General features: G+C 43.0%; 1 protein-coding gene across 2 annotated transcripts; it reads right to left on the reverse strand.

Moving 5' to 3' along the window:
• Positions 1-212: 212 nt before the first annotated feature.
• vps35 (VPS35 retromer complex component) lies at positions 213-16,977 on the reverse strand. Of its 2 annotated transcripts, XM_033625222.2 has the most exons (17): positions 16,842-16,977; positions 12,455-12,553; positions 12,205-12,301; positions 11,075-11,198; positions 9,008-9,190; positions 8,696-8,915; positions 8,444-8,527; positions 7,763-7,872; positions 6,282-6,378; positions 5,766-5,914; positions 5,205-5,412; positions 4,650-4,805; positions 4,247-4,369; positions 3,981-4,160; positions 3,307-3,546; positions 2,924-3,067; positions 213-2,824 (listed from the first exon to the last, which is right to left on the reverse strand). In XM_033625222.2, the coding sequence occupies exons 1-17, from the start codon at positions 16,842-16,844 to the stop codon at positions 2,645-2,647; spliced, it is 2,397 nt and encodes a 798-aa protein (XP_033481113.1). In that variant the 5' UTR covers positions 16,845-16,977; the 3' UTR covers positions 213-2,644. The 2 variants fall into 2 exon arrangements, with proteins under 2 accessions (XP_033481113.1, XP_078029545.1); XM_078173419.1 differs by having other exon boundaries at positions 2,501-3,067.
• Positions 16,978-17,576: the final 599 nt, after the last annotated feature.

Raw genomic sequence — 17,576 nt, forward strand, 5'->3', positions numbered from 1 at the left:
TCGTGTAACCGCCGGTCTCCTGGTATCTCCTCCATGCTCTTGAGACTGCTGGGAGACACAGCAAACCTCCTACCAGCTAGCCAAAGTTAAGTAAATCTGTGTCTGTTTAATGTTGCGATAATTCAAGAAACATGTAACTAGTAACATGAGATAACACAGATTGTGTCATGAGAGTGAGAGTGGCTCAACATAATACAAACAATGCACTCATGTATTGTTAATTTCAATTTTATTTCTGCAAATCACAATGATAATTGCTATTTAATCTGCTTTTCTTTATCTGATTTACAAGTGGGTTTACACACAGATTTAAAAGGGGAGAGGAACCGGTCCGAACCGCCTCCGACAAATCAACGAGAACAGCTAAGAAAAAGAAATCAGCAGACACTGTCAGATGCTGCAGCAAACGTGTACATCATGAGGTACTCAGTATGGCAACTTGTCAACTAGCATACAATCCTGAGGAATAGCTGCGCCCCCCCCACAACAGATGAATCCAAAATGACAGTGTCACCAAGCGACAGGAATTCATTGCTCAATTAAATTATAAAAACAGAGTCAGACATTGTAGTTAGTGGGATCCGTACGGTGTGAACTGAAAACCAGGCCTTATAATACAAAGCACACTAAAGCATGCAAACACATGCTGCAGTTCTGATGTGTCGATCCATCGGTGGGAAGTCCAGGAATAAAAAAAAATATATGAAATATGGAGTCCACAGAGAGATGGAGACACATCTGGTGTTACTAAAAAGCTGCTTAAAGGGATAGTTGAGGTTTTTGCAGTGGGGTTGAATGAGGCGTCAGTCGGCACGCCCCCAGTTTATAGAAGCAGGCTGCAGTCTGACATGGAAGCTAAGCAATGTACTGCTGTGAAGGGGTCAGCAACAAAATGTATTTTAGCCACCTAAACTTAAAAATACTTTCACAGCTTCACTTTAATGTCAGAGTGATTTCCAACAGGAAAATGAAGCACTTATATCCCTCTCTCCAAAGCCAGACTCCATTGAGAAAAACAGAGATTTAACATCGCTGAACACAGGAGCTGCTGGTCCACTGCTGCTGAGCTCACTTACTTTGTTGGTGTCATTGTGGGGCTGAGGTGAATCCGAACTAACCCTCTGAAACACCAAAGTCACACAATAACCCAAACTTACTCACTGATCGAAGCAGCTGAGGACCATCAGCTCTTGTGTTCAAAAGGTAAAACTTGCGGTTCTGTCAATGGAGTTTGGTGCATAGATGGGGAACTGATGCTGCCAACTGCTTTCCCCTTGGAGCGGGCTGTTTGAAGGCCAAAATACATTGACGGTGAACATTGTGTGTCACAAAATAGGCCCCTGTAATTTTCAATGTACAACCCCACACCAGCGGAGGCTAGACACGCGTCGGCACTCCTGGACGCAGCACTTTACGCCACTGTCCTGTTTCAAGTGTCAATTAAACACATTTACCCCCACTAGCTTCACTCCTCTCCTCACCATTGATGCATAAAGAGAAGTGTGTAGCTGTTGCTGCATCTCGTGTGTGACAAAGACAAGAATTATCCCAAGCTACACACATGATTTTAAGCTAACACAGAGGTGGAAGAGGTACAGATCATTCAGTAAAAGTAGTTTGTGTGGTCGTCTGTTAACGAGTCGCTGCATGTCACTTCTGGTGTGTGCTAGGGGCGGCACTTGATGCGTGTCACATGACGGTGTGTTTTCAGCAGTGAAAATACTCTCAATATAGCATACACTTAAGCTGATATTGACTTTTTAGGTGGTTACAAAACGTTTTGTATGGTTAAGTACCTCATACAAACCCACTTCGAAAGCTGAACTATCCCTTTAAGTACGAGAGGAGAGGATCTTTTTAATGACTATATTTGTGAGGTTATTCATAATTTCTTTGCAGCCCAGCTGGGATGGCGGATGAATTCAGGATCATGCAAAATGCTGCACAAGTATTAACTGACGAGGTGAAAAGACGCTCTGCTCTTTAATGGGAACGACATTATTTGTGCCATTCCTGCGGGGCCACAGTTTGCATATGCCTCCTGTTCATCTGGTCTCCAGTTAGTTTGGTCCCGACCTGTTTAAGCCATCCTAAAGAACAGCAGAGTTACTGATAATTCAGGGGGTGAAACTAGCTCAACACAGCTGCAACACCACTACGAGATTCTGTAGCTGTTATACACTCACGCCAATACATTCACTTCTCAATATGGGAAGATGTGAACAGGTGAGGGGTCGATGATGGCTCAGTGGATACACCTAGAACAGCTAGTAAGCCTACTATTGACAGTAAAATGATACAGGTTAAAGACAAATTAGTCAAGCAGGAATTCATACAGGAATGGTGCCTACGACTCGCCACGAGTGCACGTTGAAGCTAAGTGCAGTGTTGCTGGCACGCGCCTCTTTAAATGTAACATCTCCAACCTGTAGCAGAGAACAGTTCTGCCGCTGAGGGACAGTGAGGAGGAAATGATGCGGAAAAATTAATCAGAATAAAATGAGGGAGTGAGTTCTTTTAGCTCCGCTTGACATTTATTTTAATTCCCGGCCTACAGGATAGGATTTCGTGTGTTCTGTCGTATATTCATAATACAGTGAAACATCTATGGATGGACTTCACATCCCTCCGACCTGCGCTCGCTTTAAAGGACCAGGCCCTCATAGGCGGGGCCCTCTGACTCAGGGGATTCTCTCTGCAGGCGGAGATGCTCCAGTGTGTTGTGGAAGTGTTTGTTGATCTGCTCCGTTTCCTCGCTGGCCTCCAGGTTGGGAAGATCTTCCCTGATCTTCTGGATCAGCTGGTTTAATACCTGGACAGTCACCTGGATGAGAGGAGGAGGAAGGAAAGCGTCAAGAGTGTGATATTCACAAAGATTCTGCCTTTTAATATGAGCAACCATGAGACATTTGTGGTGTCGTACCGCATCGTTTTCCCTCTCGTAGAAGCAGACGTATCTGTTGAGGATTTCAATGAAAAGCTGGACTTGCAGCGACGGGTCCATACACTGGTTGGCGATCTTCAGAGCTTTCTTTAGACACTCCATCACCCGCTTACCATCACGGATCTGAAAAGGGAAAATCAGTAGTTAGCAGTCACGGCTGTGGAGACAGATTTAAAAGCATCAGAACATGTCAGTGCTCCAGTAAAGCACTGTGTCACTGTGGGCAAATCCCGGTGTAGATGTTTGTGGCTGGGGTGTGTCACATGACAATTAAATGATTGATTGCAGGCCACATCATGATCGAGAGCTCCATATCATGTGGTTACCTACTGACAACTGATAACGAAACAATTCCAACTCACCTCTTCACCATTTTTGTCGGTGCTGCGCCCGGACCAGAACAGATGGGCGCAGATACTGACGGCTCGGCACTGGTCGGGCTTCTTCAGCAGCTTGGAGGCAGCCAGCGCACACTGAGTCCTCAGCGGCTCGTGGTTTTCCTCGCTGAAACATCGCATTCGCTCAAAGGTACCGATGATCAGCGTGATAGCTGCCAGCTGGGCTTTGGAGTCGCTGATCTCGTCCTCGTACAGAGAGAAGGCCTGAGGGAGGGAGGATTGAGAGGTGAGGAGGGAGAGAAGAACATGAATATAACAACAGATGTGAAAAGGCTTGGTCGGTTATAATATTCGAGAATCAAAGGGGAACAAAATCAAGCAAAGGAATCATCACGACTGCCTCTGGATTTTTTAAAAATAGATTTTTGGTCTCTGGTAGTCGCTTAATTTTTAATGTGATGGCACTCAAGTTGCTCAGCGCTTCTTTTCTACAAACATCACAGATTCAGTAAAGAAAATAAAAAGTTTCCACAGAATATCTACATTAAACTTTAAGTCTTACCAAACCCACTTGAACACCAAAATGGACATAATATAAAACCATTCATCATGTATGATGTCATCTTTTTCATCTAACTAAAGCTCAGCAGACTGACTGCCTCTCTCTCTGTAGCTGCCTTATAAACACCGTCACATACCTGTGACATGAACTCATAAGCTACAGTCTCGTGGTTCTCAAAGCCAATCTCGCCTGCAGCCAGCGCCCCCTGCAGGAAGAGTCGCAGAGGCAGCTCGGCGAGCTCCGCCTTGATAAGTGCACTGATGGTCTGATGGGCAAAGGAAAAGATCTTCTGACACTTCTTTTCCCACTTGTCATCCTGAGGGGAGAGGAATGTGGGATTATTAAATACTGCAGTGAAAAGGTGAGATTCAGCATGTGAGCGAAAGGAGGATTTGTGCTCACCATTGAGGAGTTTTCTTTGTATCTGAAGGCCAGCTGGTAGGCAGCGAACACCAGAGGAGGGAGTGTGTAGCGAATCCTCAGGTTTCCACCTGCACCAAAGTGTTTCCGGGCTGTGTTCAGAATCTGACCACAAATCAGATTGTTAACATCAATGAACAGCAGAAACAGCAGGGCTCATGAATCACAAAGTCACAGTTTGGGATGAGAAAGTTATGGCAATATTAAAAATGTGACATTTTTAAATCTAACACATGCTGCATGGAAAAGGTGGGAGACAGTCTTTAAAACAGGAAACACTACAGCATGATGTCCGAAGTAGTCAGCAGTGATATAAAGTACCACAGTAGCAGTATTAGTTTACATCTAGTTGATTCACTCCTTTAACGTTGAGGCAAGTACCCACCAGATACTGCTGATCAGGATCTTCAGAATGGAGCAGGTGGATGAAACGACCCACGAGGCTCTGCTCCTCTGCAAAGTCCTCAGGGTCGGGATCATCAGCTGGTTGGTCTGGCTGGTCCTGGATCAGTGTGGACACCAAGTTCAAGATGGCATCCACCTAGAGAAACAGGGAGGGAGAAAGAAGTTTTGATTTCATGTACTTTTTACAAATTTCCTTTCTGCTTCTGGCTGATGACCCTCTCCCATGAGGTCATTGATCAGATTTTTTTACTCTCCAAGTGACAGCACTACGAGATGGTGACGTTCAGGAATTAACAGAAGCCTTTTGTGGAATGACCTTGGTCGACACCAGAGGTTGATTTAACCAAATATTTTATGTCCTGAATACTTTAAACAACGATGGAACAATCTTTCTCTGCTTATAAATGCATAATCTATAAGCATTTTCTGTATACAAATTATTAAAAAAATGAAAATCACCTCTTGTTAAATCTGTGTCACTATCATTAAAAATGAAAATTGAAATTAGTGGTAATAATAGATTAAGGAGTTTGACCTGTTCCTGTGCCAGAATGGTGGTGTTGTAGTCCAGCGTGTTGCTCAGCACATAGCAACTCATGCTCTTGCGTGACTCGTAGTCAAAGTACTCGAAGAGCGGAGGGAAGTGTTTGAGCTGCAGCACCGTCAGGATGTTGTTGTAGGTGTCCACCGGGATCTTGAGCAGCCGGGTGAGCTCCTTCGACACTGCGCTGCTGGTCGCTATGCTGGGGTCATGATAAGAAGGGAAAGGGTTAAAGTGTGACACATGTATGACAGCAGTCGAGGCAGAGAGTGTGTTAAGATGCAGATTACCACCCGATCTATTCTGTCTGTGATAGTGTTGGTGAAAAAAACGTTCACATGGAGAAACAATGCAACATGATGGTATCTAGGTGTCTGATCACGGTTCGCTATCTCACCAACTGAAACATCTTCCACTCCACCTCCTCTCTTTAACTCTCCTCTCTCCATTTCTGTTTTTAGATTCTCTCCACTGTGAAGTCTTTTCTGGTTCACTGTTACCAAGACAATGATTGTTCTCCTTACAGCTCAGTGTGTCAGGACTTTGGGGACTTACTGTTCCAGGTTGAGCTTGTTGAAGATCTCCACAGTGCTCTCCAGGACCTTGTCTACATAGTCGACTCGGTCAGGGTAACATTTCATGGCCAGGTTGATGAGAGACACCTGGAGAGAGACCACGTCCTCTGATGGCATGTCCTGACGAGACTGAAAGAGCACAAGGAACATGTCAGCACAGTCAGTCCAACGTTTGCTTCAAACTTAAAAGGAAACTGGTGTTTTTGAACTTGGACCCTATTTTCAAATGTTTTTGTACCTAACTGACTAATAGAGACACGGTTTTTGAAACTGGTCCAGTTCTGAGAGAGACCGCTGCAGTGTTCACAGCTCCACCTTTTAGTACCAGATCTGTGTGCTAGGTACCCCAACAGAGGGGGGACCAAACATGGGGACGCTAAGGAACGCTTCTGTTGGTACTGAACTGAACTGAACCATACTGTTCTGCTCAGTGGAAACGGGGCTTTAGTGTGTACAGGTTGATGATATATTGTCTTGTAAACTTAATGTGACCTACTTGAATGACAGTGGCCACTTGTTGAGAGAAGATGTCAAACAGTTTGATCTCAGCTGGGATGCCAGGGCCGTCTTCTCGATGAGCAAACAGAGCCAGTCTGAAAAACAGAATGAACATTAGCAAAGAAAATCTGGACACAGTTCCACTATGGAGGTCACAGACGATCGCAGACAATAACAGGGGTTTCCTGCAGAGGGAATTAAGAGGCAGCCGCCTCAGTCAGTATCAGTATTTGTGGTCACGTTCTCAGTCTCAGACAAAGCTTAACCACATCATGTGATCAGCTACTTCAGTAGGAACAAATAGAGTTCTCAACGGGCCCAAAAATTCAACCCGAAAACAAAATGACCCGAGGGACTTGAAGCCCGAAACCGGCTCGGCCCGACATCATCACATACATCAGTGGGTCCGAGCCCGACTGAACTCGAGTTTTGTTTTTTTTTTTAAATAGAAGGGGGGAAAAATGATGCTCCCCCTGTGCGCCTCAGCAGTCTGGCTTCCCTGGCACAAATACAGTATCTTTTATCACTTAAAGTCAACCAATCATTCATGTCCCAAAATAATATCACCAGACAGACAGGCTTCAACGTCAGCGTGGGGGAGAGCAACCATTGCGCATCATGTAGCGCTGCGCCGCTGCATTTAATGAGCAGCAGCCACTCTCAACACTTTTCCTGCACCTGAACACTGACTGACTGACTGAACTTCGCTCACACTTCACAGCAGCATATCTTGTTTTAGTATTATTATTTTTTTCGTCAGAACGGAATTCAGCATTCTTTATTTTTATAATTCACATATTCTTCTTGCTTAATTATTATAGCCCTATTATCATCCCCCTTACACACACACACACACACACACACACAGCAGATGATACTTCAACTTCAACTTGAACACTTTATTAAAAACTGTAACTATAACCTTCAAACTTCAACAGCATAACATTGAATAATGAATGGATTTGGAATAATCTTAACAGATATGCATATTTTCTTCCTGGGTTGAAATTGAGAACTCTAGGAACAAATATCACTGGGACCACTACAGAAAATTCCACATGCACATTCAGGATCCAGGAATTCATACTATAGACACAACTCACTATCCATATAACAGTTTGGCCACATTTTATTGATAATTGTCATTTCACTCTTAAAATATGTTGCATGTAGAAATGTTTCCTTGAGTCAGTTTAAGACACCACATGCACATGATCAGGACTTTACCACTTGCGCCTCATTTTGAGCCAAGAAAAACCCTAATGTTGTCTTGGTCTCACTTATCTGACTTCACAATAAATTGCAGTTTGAGTTTGTAAACTGTACAATTGTGCAGTCACTTATTTTATATTTTCTATTGATCGTAGTCGAGTTATTTTCCTTTTTAGTCAAAATAAATCTAGCTATCCTGTCCATGTGACAACACAAAAATCTGTGGAAAAACTATGACCAACTGAGTTTCTATGAATCCAACTGTACCTGTCAATGAGGGCAATGATGATGTTCTTGACATTGACGTGTTGGTGGAGCTCAGCACAGGAACGTAGGAACGGGTTGAGAGTCTGAAGGTGGAACTCATCTGGGAAAACCTGAAAAGACAAAACTGATTGAGTTAAGGAGCAGAGGGCTTAATTTAGACTTCAGGAGTGTGTGGAGCGAAAATGGAACACAAAGGACTTCGGAGGTGCTGGATTACTTACAGGATATGATTATATGTGTATTATTAACACGATTTTAATATTTCATTTCTAAATATCACCGTTATCATCAATACCAGTCTGTCATGACTTCCCTATCGTTCAGTTCAGACCAAAGACTCATGACAAGATGAAACAGTTTTAGAATGCTGCAGAGAAAAGTGTCAGCGGTGTGAACTGGCCGGTCTGAGCTCAACTCGATGGTGACACCTGACACTCAGCTGGTCAAATGGTTGGCGGCTGGTTTTAAAGCACGTCACCTGTTTCATCAGCCAATCAGCTTGTAGTGAAGTCGGCTGGTCAAGTCAAAATGACCTCAGACAGCGTGTTGGCTTGCTGCAGCAGGTGCTCCGTCCCCGCCGAACGTTGCAGAACGGTGCATTGACAGTGTTGATACATTTTTTCTAACTTCATCATGCCATCCTGTTTCATATAATGACACTAATAAAAGCTTGAGGTCTACCTGAATGATGCACTCCATTAGATACTCCTGAGCCAACGAGTCTCTGCAGTTCACAACCTGCTCCAGCACTCCAGGAAGAACAATCTGCGGACAGATACAAACAAGGAGGAAACAGTTTTACCAAACAGATGCCCAAATAGCTAGATGACTGTACAGTATGTGCAGGGTCTCACACTTGTATCCCAGCAGACAAATATTACCACCGGAAGGATCTAATTTGAAAATGAATGATCAGAAACAACAGACACACACCTGTTTGTACTTGTCCACGTTGACGCCCTCCAGCTGGCTGAGGCGAACCAGGTTGGTGCCCACCAGAATCCTGAGCTCCTGTCGTTCCTTTTCTCTCTTCTCTCGGTCTCGGCTGTGACCCTGATGCTGCATCCGAACCCACAACTTGTTCATTTCAGCAAAGTTGAGAAGGACAAAGTCGATGGAGTCATTGATGTCACCGGTCATCTCCTCTGTTCCCCTGCGGAGGTTAGAAAGTCAAAATATCTCAAGTTAAAAACACACTGCGGCGTGAACGTTCGTCATCCAAACTGGACCGACAGGCTTTCTCACTCTGACTGCTCTCCATCATCTGGCAGGATGTTGCGGGTGCACTGCAGCAAGTAGTTTCTGAGGAAGAGGCCTCTGAGTGGGTGCTGGACACCACGACACATCTCCACCAGGTCCTTAAGGATGTCCTTACGGGACTGAGGGAAGGAGCGGACGTACACCACGCCCACTGTGATTAGCAGATAGCTGGGGAGAGACGGACACAGCAAATGATGAGAACTTTATATCTGCCAGCCCTTTAAAGGTTCTAACTATGTTGCTATCTAATAAAGCACCAAACAACTATTTTCATTATGTAAAGATGAAGAGCAGAGAATGACTTCACGCTCCATCTATGTGTGTGTTGTAATCAGAGCTTCTCTGTTCATTGTTTTGACAGCAGCGACTGCATGTTAGTGCATGTAAGTCCTTCCCTTTGAAACTGTAGGCCTTCTCATGGTAAACATTAGAGCAGGTAGGACAACATGAAGAACAGTTGCAGGAAGGCACTGGGTGTTTTTTTTCTAGCAAAATAAATCTCAGAGCCACATCTCTGGCTATCTTTGGTGATAAGCAGCCTCTGTCGTCTCTGCTGGAGGTCTACAGGCTCATTTATAGTGGTGCATCGGCTCTATGGAAGTGGCCGGCACTGTTGTGAGCATTTCTACTGTACGGTGGGGTTTCTGTTCCACTCAGTGAGTTTCCATGCACAGTTAAGTCGAGCTACAGTTATAATTTGACTACTGTCCTTGTCCCAGTATACAAGCACGGGAGGGGAATCCATTTGTTGACCTACTCCTCTACGATAGGTGGAGATATGCCCCCTCTCAGCTTGTTAGTATTGGACCTTTTTCCTGTTGACCTATTACGTCACAGCGGATGTACAGCAGCAGCTAACTGGTACCATGGTGGACAACGTTACAGCTCTGTGCATTTTGTACATGCTATACTCCTTACTTTTACTTTTTCTTCTCTTCTTCTGATACACATTTAATACTGTTTGATTTCCAGGTCAAAGCTCTAGGTGGAAACTGTGGAGCGTGCTTAAACAGAAGTACATCATTTATCTCCCTTATAACTCACAAGGATTAAGGTAAAAAACCACTGGACATGTTTCTTCCACAAACACAACATGCTAACATTGTTAGCATAGGCCTACAACATTTTACAGTGCATAGATTAGCCAGGAAGAACTGCAACATTCAACAAAAGTACAAAAATGGGCTCCATTATAACTCACAATATTTAACGACAAAACAATTGTCTTATTGTGGACTAGTTTCCCCAAAATATACAACATGCTAACGTTACTAGCAGAAGCCTTTGACATTTTACCTTGCATAAATCAACTTAGCTGTTAGAGAACTTTCCTCCACTCATATGAAGCCAGGATAAATCACACACAAAACTTAAGATGCTATTTTTGTGGAGGCTTTATTGTCTTCATAATTTATTGATTTTTATCTGTGAAATAAAAGCTTTGGTTCCACTGAGTTGACTAGACGTGTAGTTACATTTCTAGGGAGGTGCATGTCAGGCTACAGCGTTGATTGGACGCACAGGTATAAGCCACATTTCAGTGGTCAGGTGATGTCTCTCAGTCTGGCTCCTAACAGCAGACTGCACAATGTCTTTACAGTACAAACAGCGAGGTAAATATATTTGTTCTTCCTCATCTTCTCCAGGCTTCTAACATGATTTTATTGGTTCAAAAAGCCTTTTCTTCATCTGCCTTTTTCCCCCACTGTCTGTAACACACACAGGATTTACTAACATTTGTCCTGCTCCTCTCACACTGCACACTGCTCGTTGCTGCAGCTTATAAAGTAATTAGGATACTTCTGTCTCTTTAGTAACAGTAACAGAGATAAAAGACTGGTAAATATAGAAAGTTCATCCAATCATTGAGCCCATAATCATCTGTGTGGCGTATATGGGAAATGCAGTGAACTTTTGATGCCCTGTTTAAAACAATGTATTAAAATATGTTGCATGAACATTAGTGAAAGACGTTACAGTTTAAAATAAGGCCCCGGATACATTTAAAAATGGCTTCATGTGTGATGGAAGTTCAGCTGAGGTGATACTCACAGTCTGGGGATGATGTTTCCTGCATACTGGACCAGTTCATAGAGATCCGCCACCTTACGTCCTTTGGCAAACTCATCGGTCAGATAAACTTCCAGGTAGTGGAGTTCGTCAGAGATAGCCATATCTGAAAGGACTGTTAGGGAGCAGCGCAAACCCACTGTGAATCATCCTCAAACAAAAACCACTGCTTGCATAATGTCAACAGTGCAGCAGCTTGAGCCACCATCCTCTGTCAAGTGTCTACACAGCATGTGTTCAAGGACACTGCTGCAGAGATCGGCCAAGTTATGGCAGCACTCAGGAACTTCAACGCAACTCACTGTACTCACACCCAAAAACTGGCAATTTTACATATTGGAGTTATGTTTGAATAAGCAATGACTTTCCAAAAATGTCAGGGCAGAAATCTGACATGCAAGGACCAATGAACATTTCTGTTGCTCTTCGATGTGACTGAAAGGTTAAACAGAAGTGAAAACATGTTTAATTATTGTTGTAGTCTGCCTTCTTAAACAAATATTCTACAAAAAAAAAATCTATCTTAAAGAATATGACATGCTTAGAAAAAAGCTCTGCCTTGCAGGGATGTTGGTAAAGTCTCTTGCAGCAGATCTGTGCTCGGAAATGGGCCACACTGAGACTGATTCAAAAACCCACACAGCCTATTCAAGGCAGTAATGTTGCACCTTTATATACTCACATTTACTCTCATTTAAGAAGCTGCAACTAACAAACGTTTGACATTTTTGACTGAAAAATGACAGAAATTACTGATGGATTTATTGACTATAGAGTGCTCCAGGAATGACATGTATCTGTACGCTGATGCGGAAGTTGTCTCATCAAAAAGCCAACAGGAATTTTCCGCCAAGTTCTGCCAATAAAAATGTCCTATACGTTCCAATTAATCAGCCAAACCAATAAATCTGTCGACCTCCACAGGCCAGCACGAAATTATGAGTCAGTCAAATATGTTTAAATAAGATTCAACACAAAATTGAGAAGTCAAATGTCACAAAAATGTCAACACATCAAACACATGTGAAATGAGCATGAATTTATTATCACACAGCCTTCTATCTTTCTGTCTGCAAAGTCCAACGTGCATGACTTTAGACTGTCAAGGATACAGAGTTCATAGTAGCTCTTTGGAGAAAGCATGGAGGTCCTCAGCTCACCCAGCATGTTAGAAGCATGCTTCAGAGCATCCATCAGCTTGTTCTTGTCCTGCAGACCACACAACAGAATCAGACTATGAACGTACAAATCACCAAAAGGCTCCTCAAAGCTGGGCCGCTCTTCATGTGGGGTCAGGACACAAAACAGGGCTGAGTACCTGTGCTTGAAACAACCATCTATAGAATACTGAAATCATCCTACCAGGCATCGCTTCATCTGGAACGACTGGACCTTGACAGCCTGCACAGCTTCATCCAGAAGCTTCTCCTGTTCATCCTGGGGAGACTGCTGTGTGGTCGGCTACAGGAGAATGGAAACACAACTTAGCTCCAGCTACAAGCGTGTTTTACACAGTGCTGAATAAATCAAGAAAGTCATTAAACATTCATGCTAAGAATCGAAATAGAAACAAAAACACAATTGCTTTTTTCAAACCTTTTAACACAAAGGAGACTCTTCTTGGGAGTCAACTTATCTGCCAGATTCTTCTATATGGTCGAGAGATCTAGTGTTTTTTTCTAAAATTTGAGAAGGGTCTAATTACACAAAACTTTGATAAGTGGAGGACTCTCTACAGATTCATAACTCTTTTTCTGTTACCTTGGGCTCCATTTTCTTTCACTACTTGTCATCTGTTTCTTTTCTTTTTTGTAATACCCTCCTACATTTTATTTTTTTATTCTGTGAATACTCCTTGACTTATTCCATTTTGTAAGGGTGCTATTTGGGTTTTGAGAAAGTGTCATTTGTTCTGTTTGTGCAATCTCTAGCTAAGAACTGGACGAGGGAATGACTGCTTCATGGCTCTTTCTTTTTCTCCAAGTGAGGATTAGACAATATGCAGTTCACATCATCCAGTTGAAATGATTATGTATTTTTAACTTAAAGATCCACTCATTACTGAATGCGTCTGTCATCCAAGAGAGACAATAAAAACTAATGGAACAGTCGAAGCTGTCATATTGAAATTTAAGGTGAGCTGATGTATTAACGTCGTCCACTTACTATGTGAACATTTGTGTTGTGATGTGATGCTGCTCTGCTCAATATAATAATATTAATAACATTACACTGGCAGACCGACGAGAGGAGAGAAAGCAGCGTGACTGCAAACTGTCCTGCTAAATGTAAGTAATTTTCTTTTTAACCTTTGTTGTGTTGAAGTTTGTTTAACCTGTCAGTCATGTAATAACTTGTGAATTTAACATATAACGATATGCATTACACCATGCCGGTATCTGACCTTACTCTGTACATAACTGTTAACTAGAGAAGATCTATTGCCAATTTATTTTTCTCTCTTCAGGGACTGGTGACGACACATCAAACTGACAGTTTATCACATGACTCAGAAACTGGTAAAACAAACTTCAACATGTCATGAGAAGTTAAACATGTACAACAGGTTGTAATCGAGCTGTTCTCTCCTCTCCTCTGTCTTGGTGTCTGTCCCTTAAAAGTTTCTTTATGCTTCTGCGTACACTTGACACAACGTGCATGCAGTTGCTGTGTGCCTATCATAGTTCTGCGTCCTGTTGGTCTATGTCGCGATGCAATTCCCCACCAAAGCGCTTGTGGGCACGGTGTTCCTTTATATACCTACCTAGACTCTGACGTCTATGGTCGTTGCTTGTTCATTGTTTGTTTATCGTCTGGCTTTGCTCAAGTCACAGTGAAGATGGCGGCCAAGAGACAAAGACTGTTGCTGGAGCTCGAAATGATCGACATTATTACAAATGTTACAACGCTGACGAAGAGAGAGGCGATTGCACAGATGTACGCTCGCTGAATGGCTTGAGGTGGTGCTGTGGTGCTGCAGCAGGAAGTGAAACCTTGCAAAATGCCGGAAATGATGTACTTTGAAGGACCAATCATAGCTCTTGCGGTCTGCATTGCCTCAACGTGTGGTAACAATTAAGCCTGATTTATGGTCCTGCGTTAAATCAACGACGTACCTACGTCGTAGGGTACGTGGCTACGCAGGAGGCTTGCTGTAGCCCCCGGCGTAGCCTGACGTGCACCTCCCAAAAAATGTAACTAAACGTCGAGGCGACGCAGACCCAGCGCAGACTGAGAGGGCTGTGATTGGTTTGCTTGGTAGCAACGCATTTCTGTTTCTGTATTTCCAGATTGCGCCATCCCCGCCATCTTTAAACATCTTCTGTTGCGATGTAGATGTTGCAGTATTAACATACTTTCTTCGACATCCAACAACTCCAACTCCAGCAAGATTCTCTCTCTCTCGGTCGCCATTGTTCACTGTGACCGGAAAAGCCGGAAGCTAAACAAAGAATCAACTAGAGACGACGATAACCATTCAGGAAAGGAATGCAGCCCCCTACCGCTCTGGCGGTGAAATGCACCGCGACGAAATGGAGTGACGGAGAAGTTCGAAGGGTTCACGACGGCGTCACGGCAACGACGTAGGTAGGTCGTAGGTACACCGCAGGATCATAAATCAGGCTTTTGTTGGAGGTGCACGTCGCGTCTCTGCGTTGGTCGCAGAGGGACGCAACACCTCCGCAAAGCCCTCTGTGTCATAGGTATGCAGAAGCATAAACCTTGCTTTACAGTCCATCCGTTCCTTTGGTGCAATGCATGATGGGATATAGTGCTTGATTAGTGACCAGTGTTTCCACTAGATTTACAGCTTTTGGGGTGGGGGTCTTTTTGGGGTCTCACGTGACCATGTAGATAGAAATGACATGCGGTCATGTGAATACGATAAATAACATAAGGCTATTTAGTTTGTTTAATGAAAGGACAAGGTATAGACCTGTTCTTTAGGAAAGGTAACCTTAAATGACTTCTGTTGTGATCTGGCGCTATATAGAAAATACAGTTAAATAAAATTAACTTGATCTTCAAGGCCGGGGTAGTTGGAAACTACTTTTCACAATGCATTGTGGGATACGTTGAGTCCAATATATAGTAGGGGTGTAAATCACCAGCTTCATCACGATGCGATATTAAATCGATTTGTTTGGATGACGATACGATGTTTGCCGATATCACAAAGTCTGTCACGATACAATTTTGATTCGATTCGATTCAGGAGCCTGTGATCAATATGACGCGATATCATATGCCCATCTAACACAATCATTTACATCAACTCACAAAAACAACTAGAATATGATTTGACCATTTTATTTCTGAGCTCTGTTTGTTGTTTGAGCAGAGGCGCGCTTGCCCAGAAATGGTGACAGAGACATGCTATGTGAATTTCAGAATAAATGTGTATCTTTAAGATGACGATATGGATCGATGTTTTCATTTTGCATCGATATAATCGGATCGTTAATCAATGAATCGATGTATCTATGTGGATCGATGTATCATCACACCCTTAATATACAGGGTATGATAATTCCCACCATACATTTGGACAGCACTACGAAATGGTGAACTCACTGTATAGTGTGTCGAGAGTGATTCTGGACACAGCTCATGTCGATACAAAGATGTCCCAACCGACCCCACTCTCCCCTACAGTGTGTGATTGTGCTCTGTGATTTTCAAAATAAATAATGTAAACTTAAAAACAGTCATGCTGTCATGCCATGCAGTAGCACTGTTGAATTTGACATTGCAGAATTTAACCAGCTTTAATACTCAGCGGTTGCTTCAGTGGACAGGACTGAATTACAAAAAGACAGACCCACAGGAATTGAACGTCTCATTATCTTGCTGTTTCAATGGGGGAAAAAAGGCTGACTATGCTTGACACAAATGCACTGAGTGAAATGCAATGAAGACCTCCAGTACGTTACTCTCCATAGTTTTAATGTGCTGTATTTATTTAGTGGGTTTGGACGAATGCTTCAACCAGTGATGCCTTCAGGTGCTCAAACTGTCAGCGACAAAACACAAACAGAAACTGTGCTTCCTAAACTGTGGCTGCCCAACATAAGTTAACTCCACTGGTCACTTACAGTTACCACTACAGCTCGATTAAATCAGCTGTCGCTAGCTAACACTGCCTAAATGTTTGCGGCTGACGCAGGACTGCCCACACGAAGGACAGTCAATGGAACATTACATGTAGGAACATATTAATGAAATACATGGTATGTGTTGTGGTCTTTTTGTCAGTTAGAGCTGAGCACTGCTGCTAACCAGCTGACACAACCCTGACTGCTGTTTAACGGACGCTGAGCTCAGGCCAAAACAGTTAGCTTCACTGAAATATGACACAGCAAAGCGGAAGAGGAGGCTAACAACAGCTAGCGCCGCTTTTCACCCTGTCACCTGCTTTGTCCCGGAAATCACAGAGGTTATAAACTCATGACACATTACCGAATGTCAGGATGTGATGAATGTGTTATAGATGACGTGAATAGATGAGGTAAAACACCTGGATAGCGGCGGACAGTCAGCTGCAGCCTGTTAGCATGTTAGCTAGCCGCTGTCTGACGTTACCTCCGAAGCGTTAGGCCACAGCACCGCTCACACACAGGCTGTTTCCAGATACAGACACACACACACCTCACATTAGTGTCTCTACTGACCGACACTGAACACAGCTGGGTGTCCGGAGGAGACATGCACATGCACACAATGATAGTGTATTTGTAAAAGTGCTTACCATGGTTATTAGATGTGTGTCAGATCAGTCGGAGAGGCTGGCCTGTCATGTGACTCACATTAATGCTGCCTTCACGGTCTGCACTCAGCGAACACATCAGGAGACAGGCGTGGCCAACACTGTACACACACTTGCAGGATGTCAGTGTGCAGGATCCAACCAGCAGGACATACTGCAGCAGTTTAATATGATGCAGAATAAAAGATGGTGAAAAATAAAAGCAATGGAACGCAAGTTTGTGCTGGAGGGACTGTAAACAGGTTGGAGATCACACACATTTCTAAGACGTAGCCTACTGGAAAAGGGTTTAGACACAGATACTGACCATTGTGACCCATTGACTTTTTATTTAATTTTTTAATCTTTATATAGTTTTTTTAAGGAACAATCCCCGAAGGAGCAGTGGATCAGAGAAAGGCTTACTTGCTGCATATTATTTTATTCCTCCCTCAATGGCAAGACAGGTTAATGAAAATATACTTAAAAAAGTTAAACTCTACGTAAAGATAGACAAGTTTTTGATTCTGTAGGCTCCTGTAACTGCTTATTTTAGATAACAAAAGTGATACAGAGCTGTACTTGTGTATTTGTGAATTTGGCCAAAGTTGATATTGACTTATTTTAATTTTATTTCATTTTATCTTACTTTATTTTATTTTATTATTGCATTATTTCCCTCTGTATCTCCCTATGGATTATTTTATCTTTTTTTTTTTTTGCTGTTGTTGTTCTTTG

Source organism: Epinephelus lanceolatus, chromosome 2 (genome assembly GCF_041903045.1).
Source record: "Epinephelus lanceolatus isolate andai-2023 chromosome 2, ASM4190304v1, whole genome shotgun sequence".
NCBI classification, from domain to species: Eukaryota; Metazoa; Chordata; class Actinopteri; order Perciformes; family Serranidae; genus Epinephelus; species Epinephelus lanceolatus.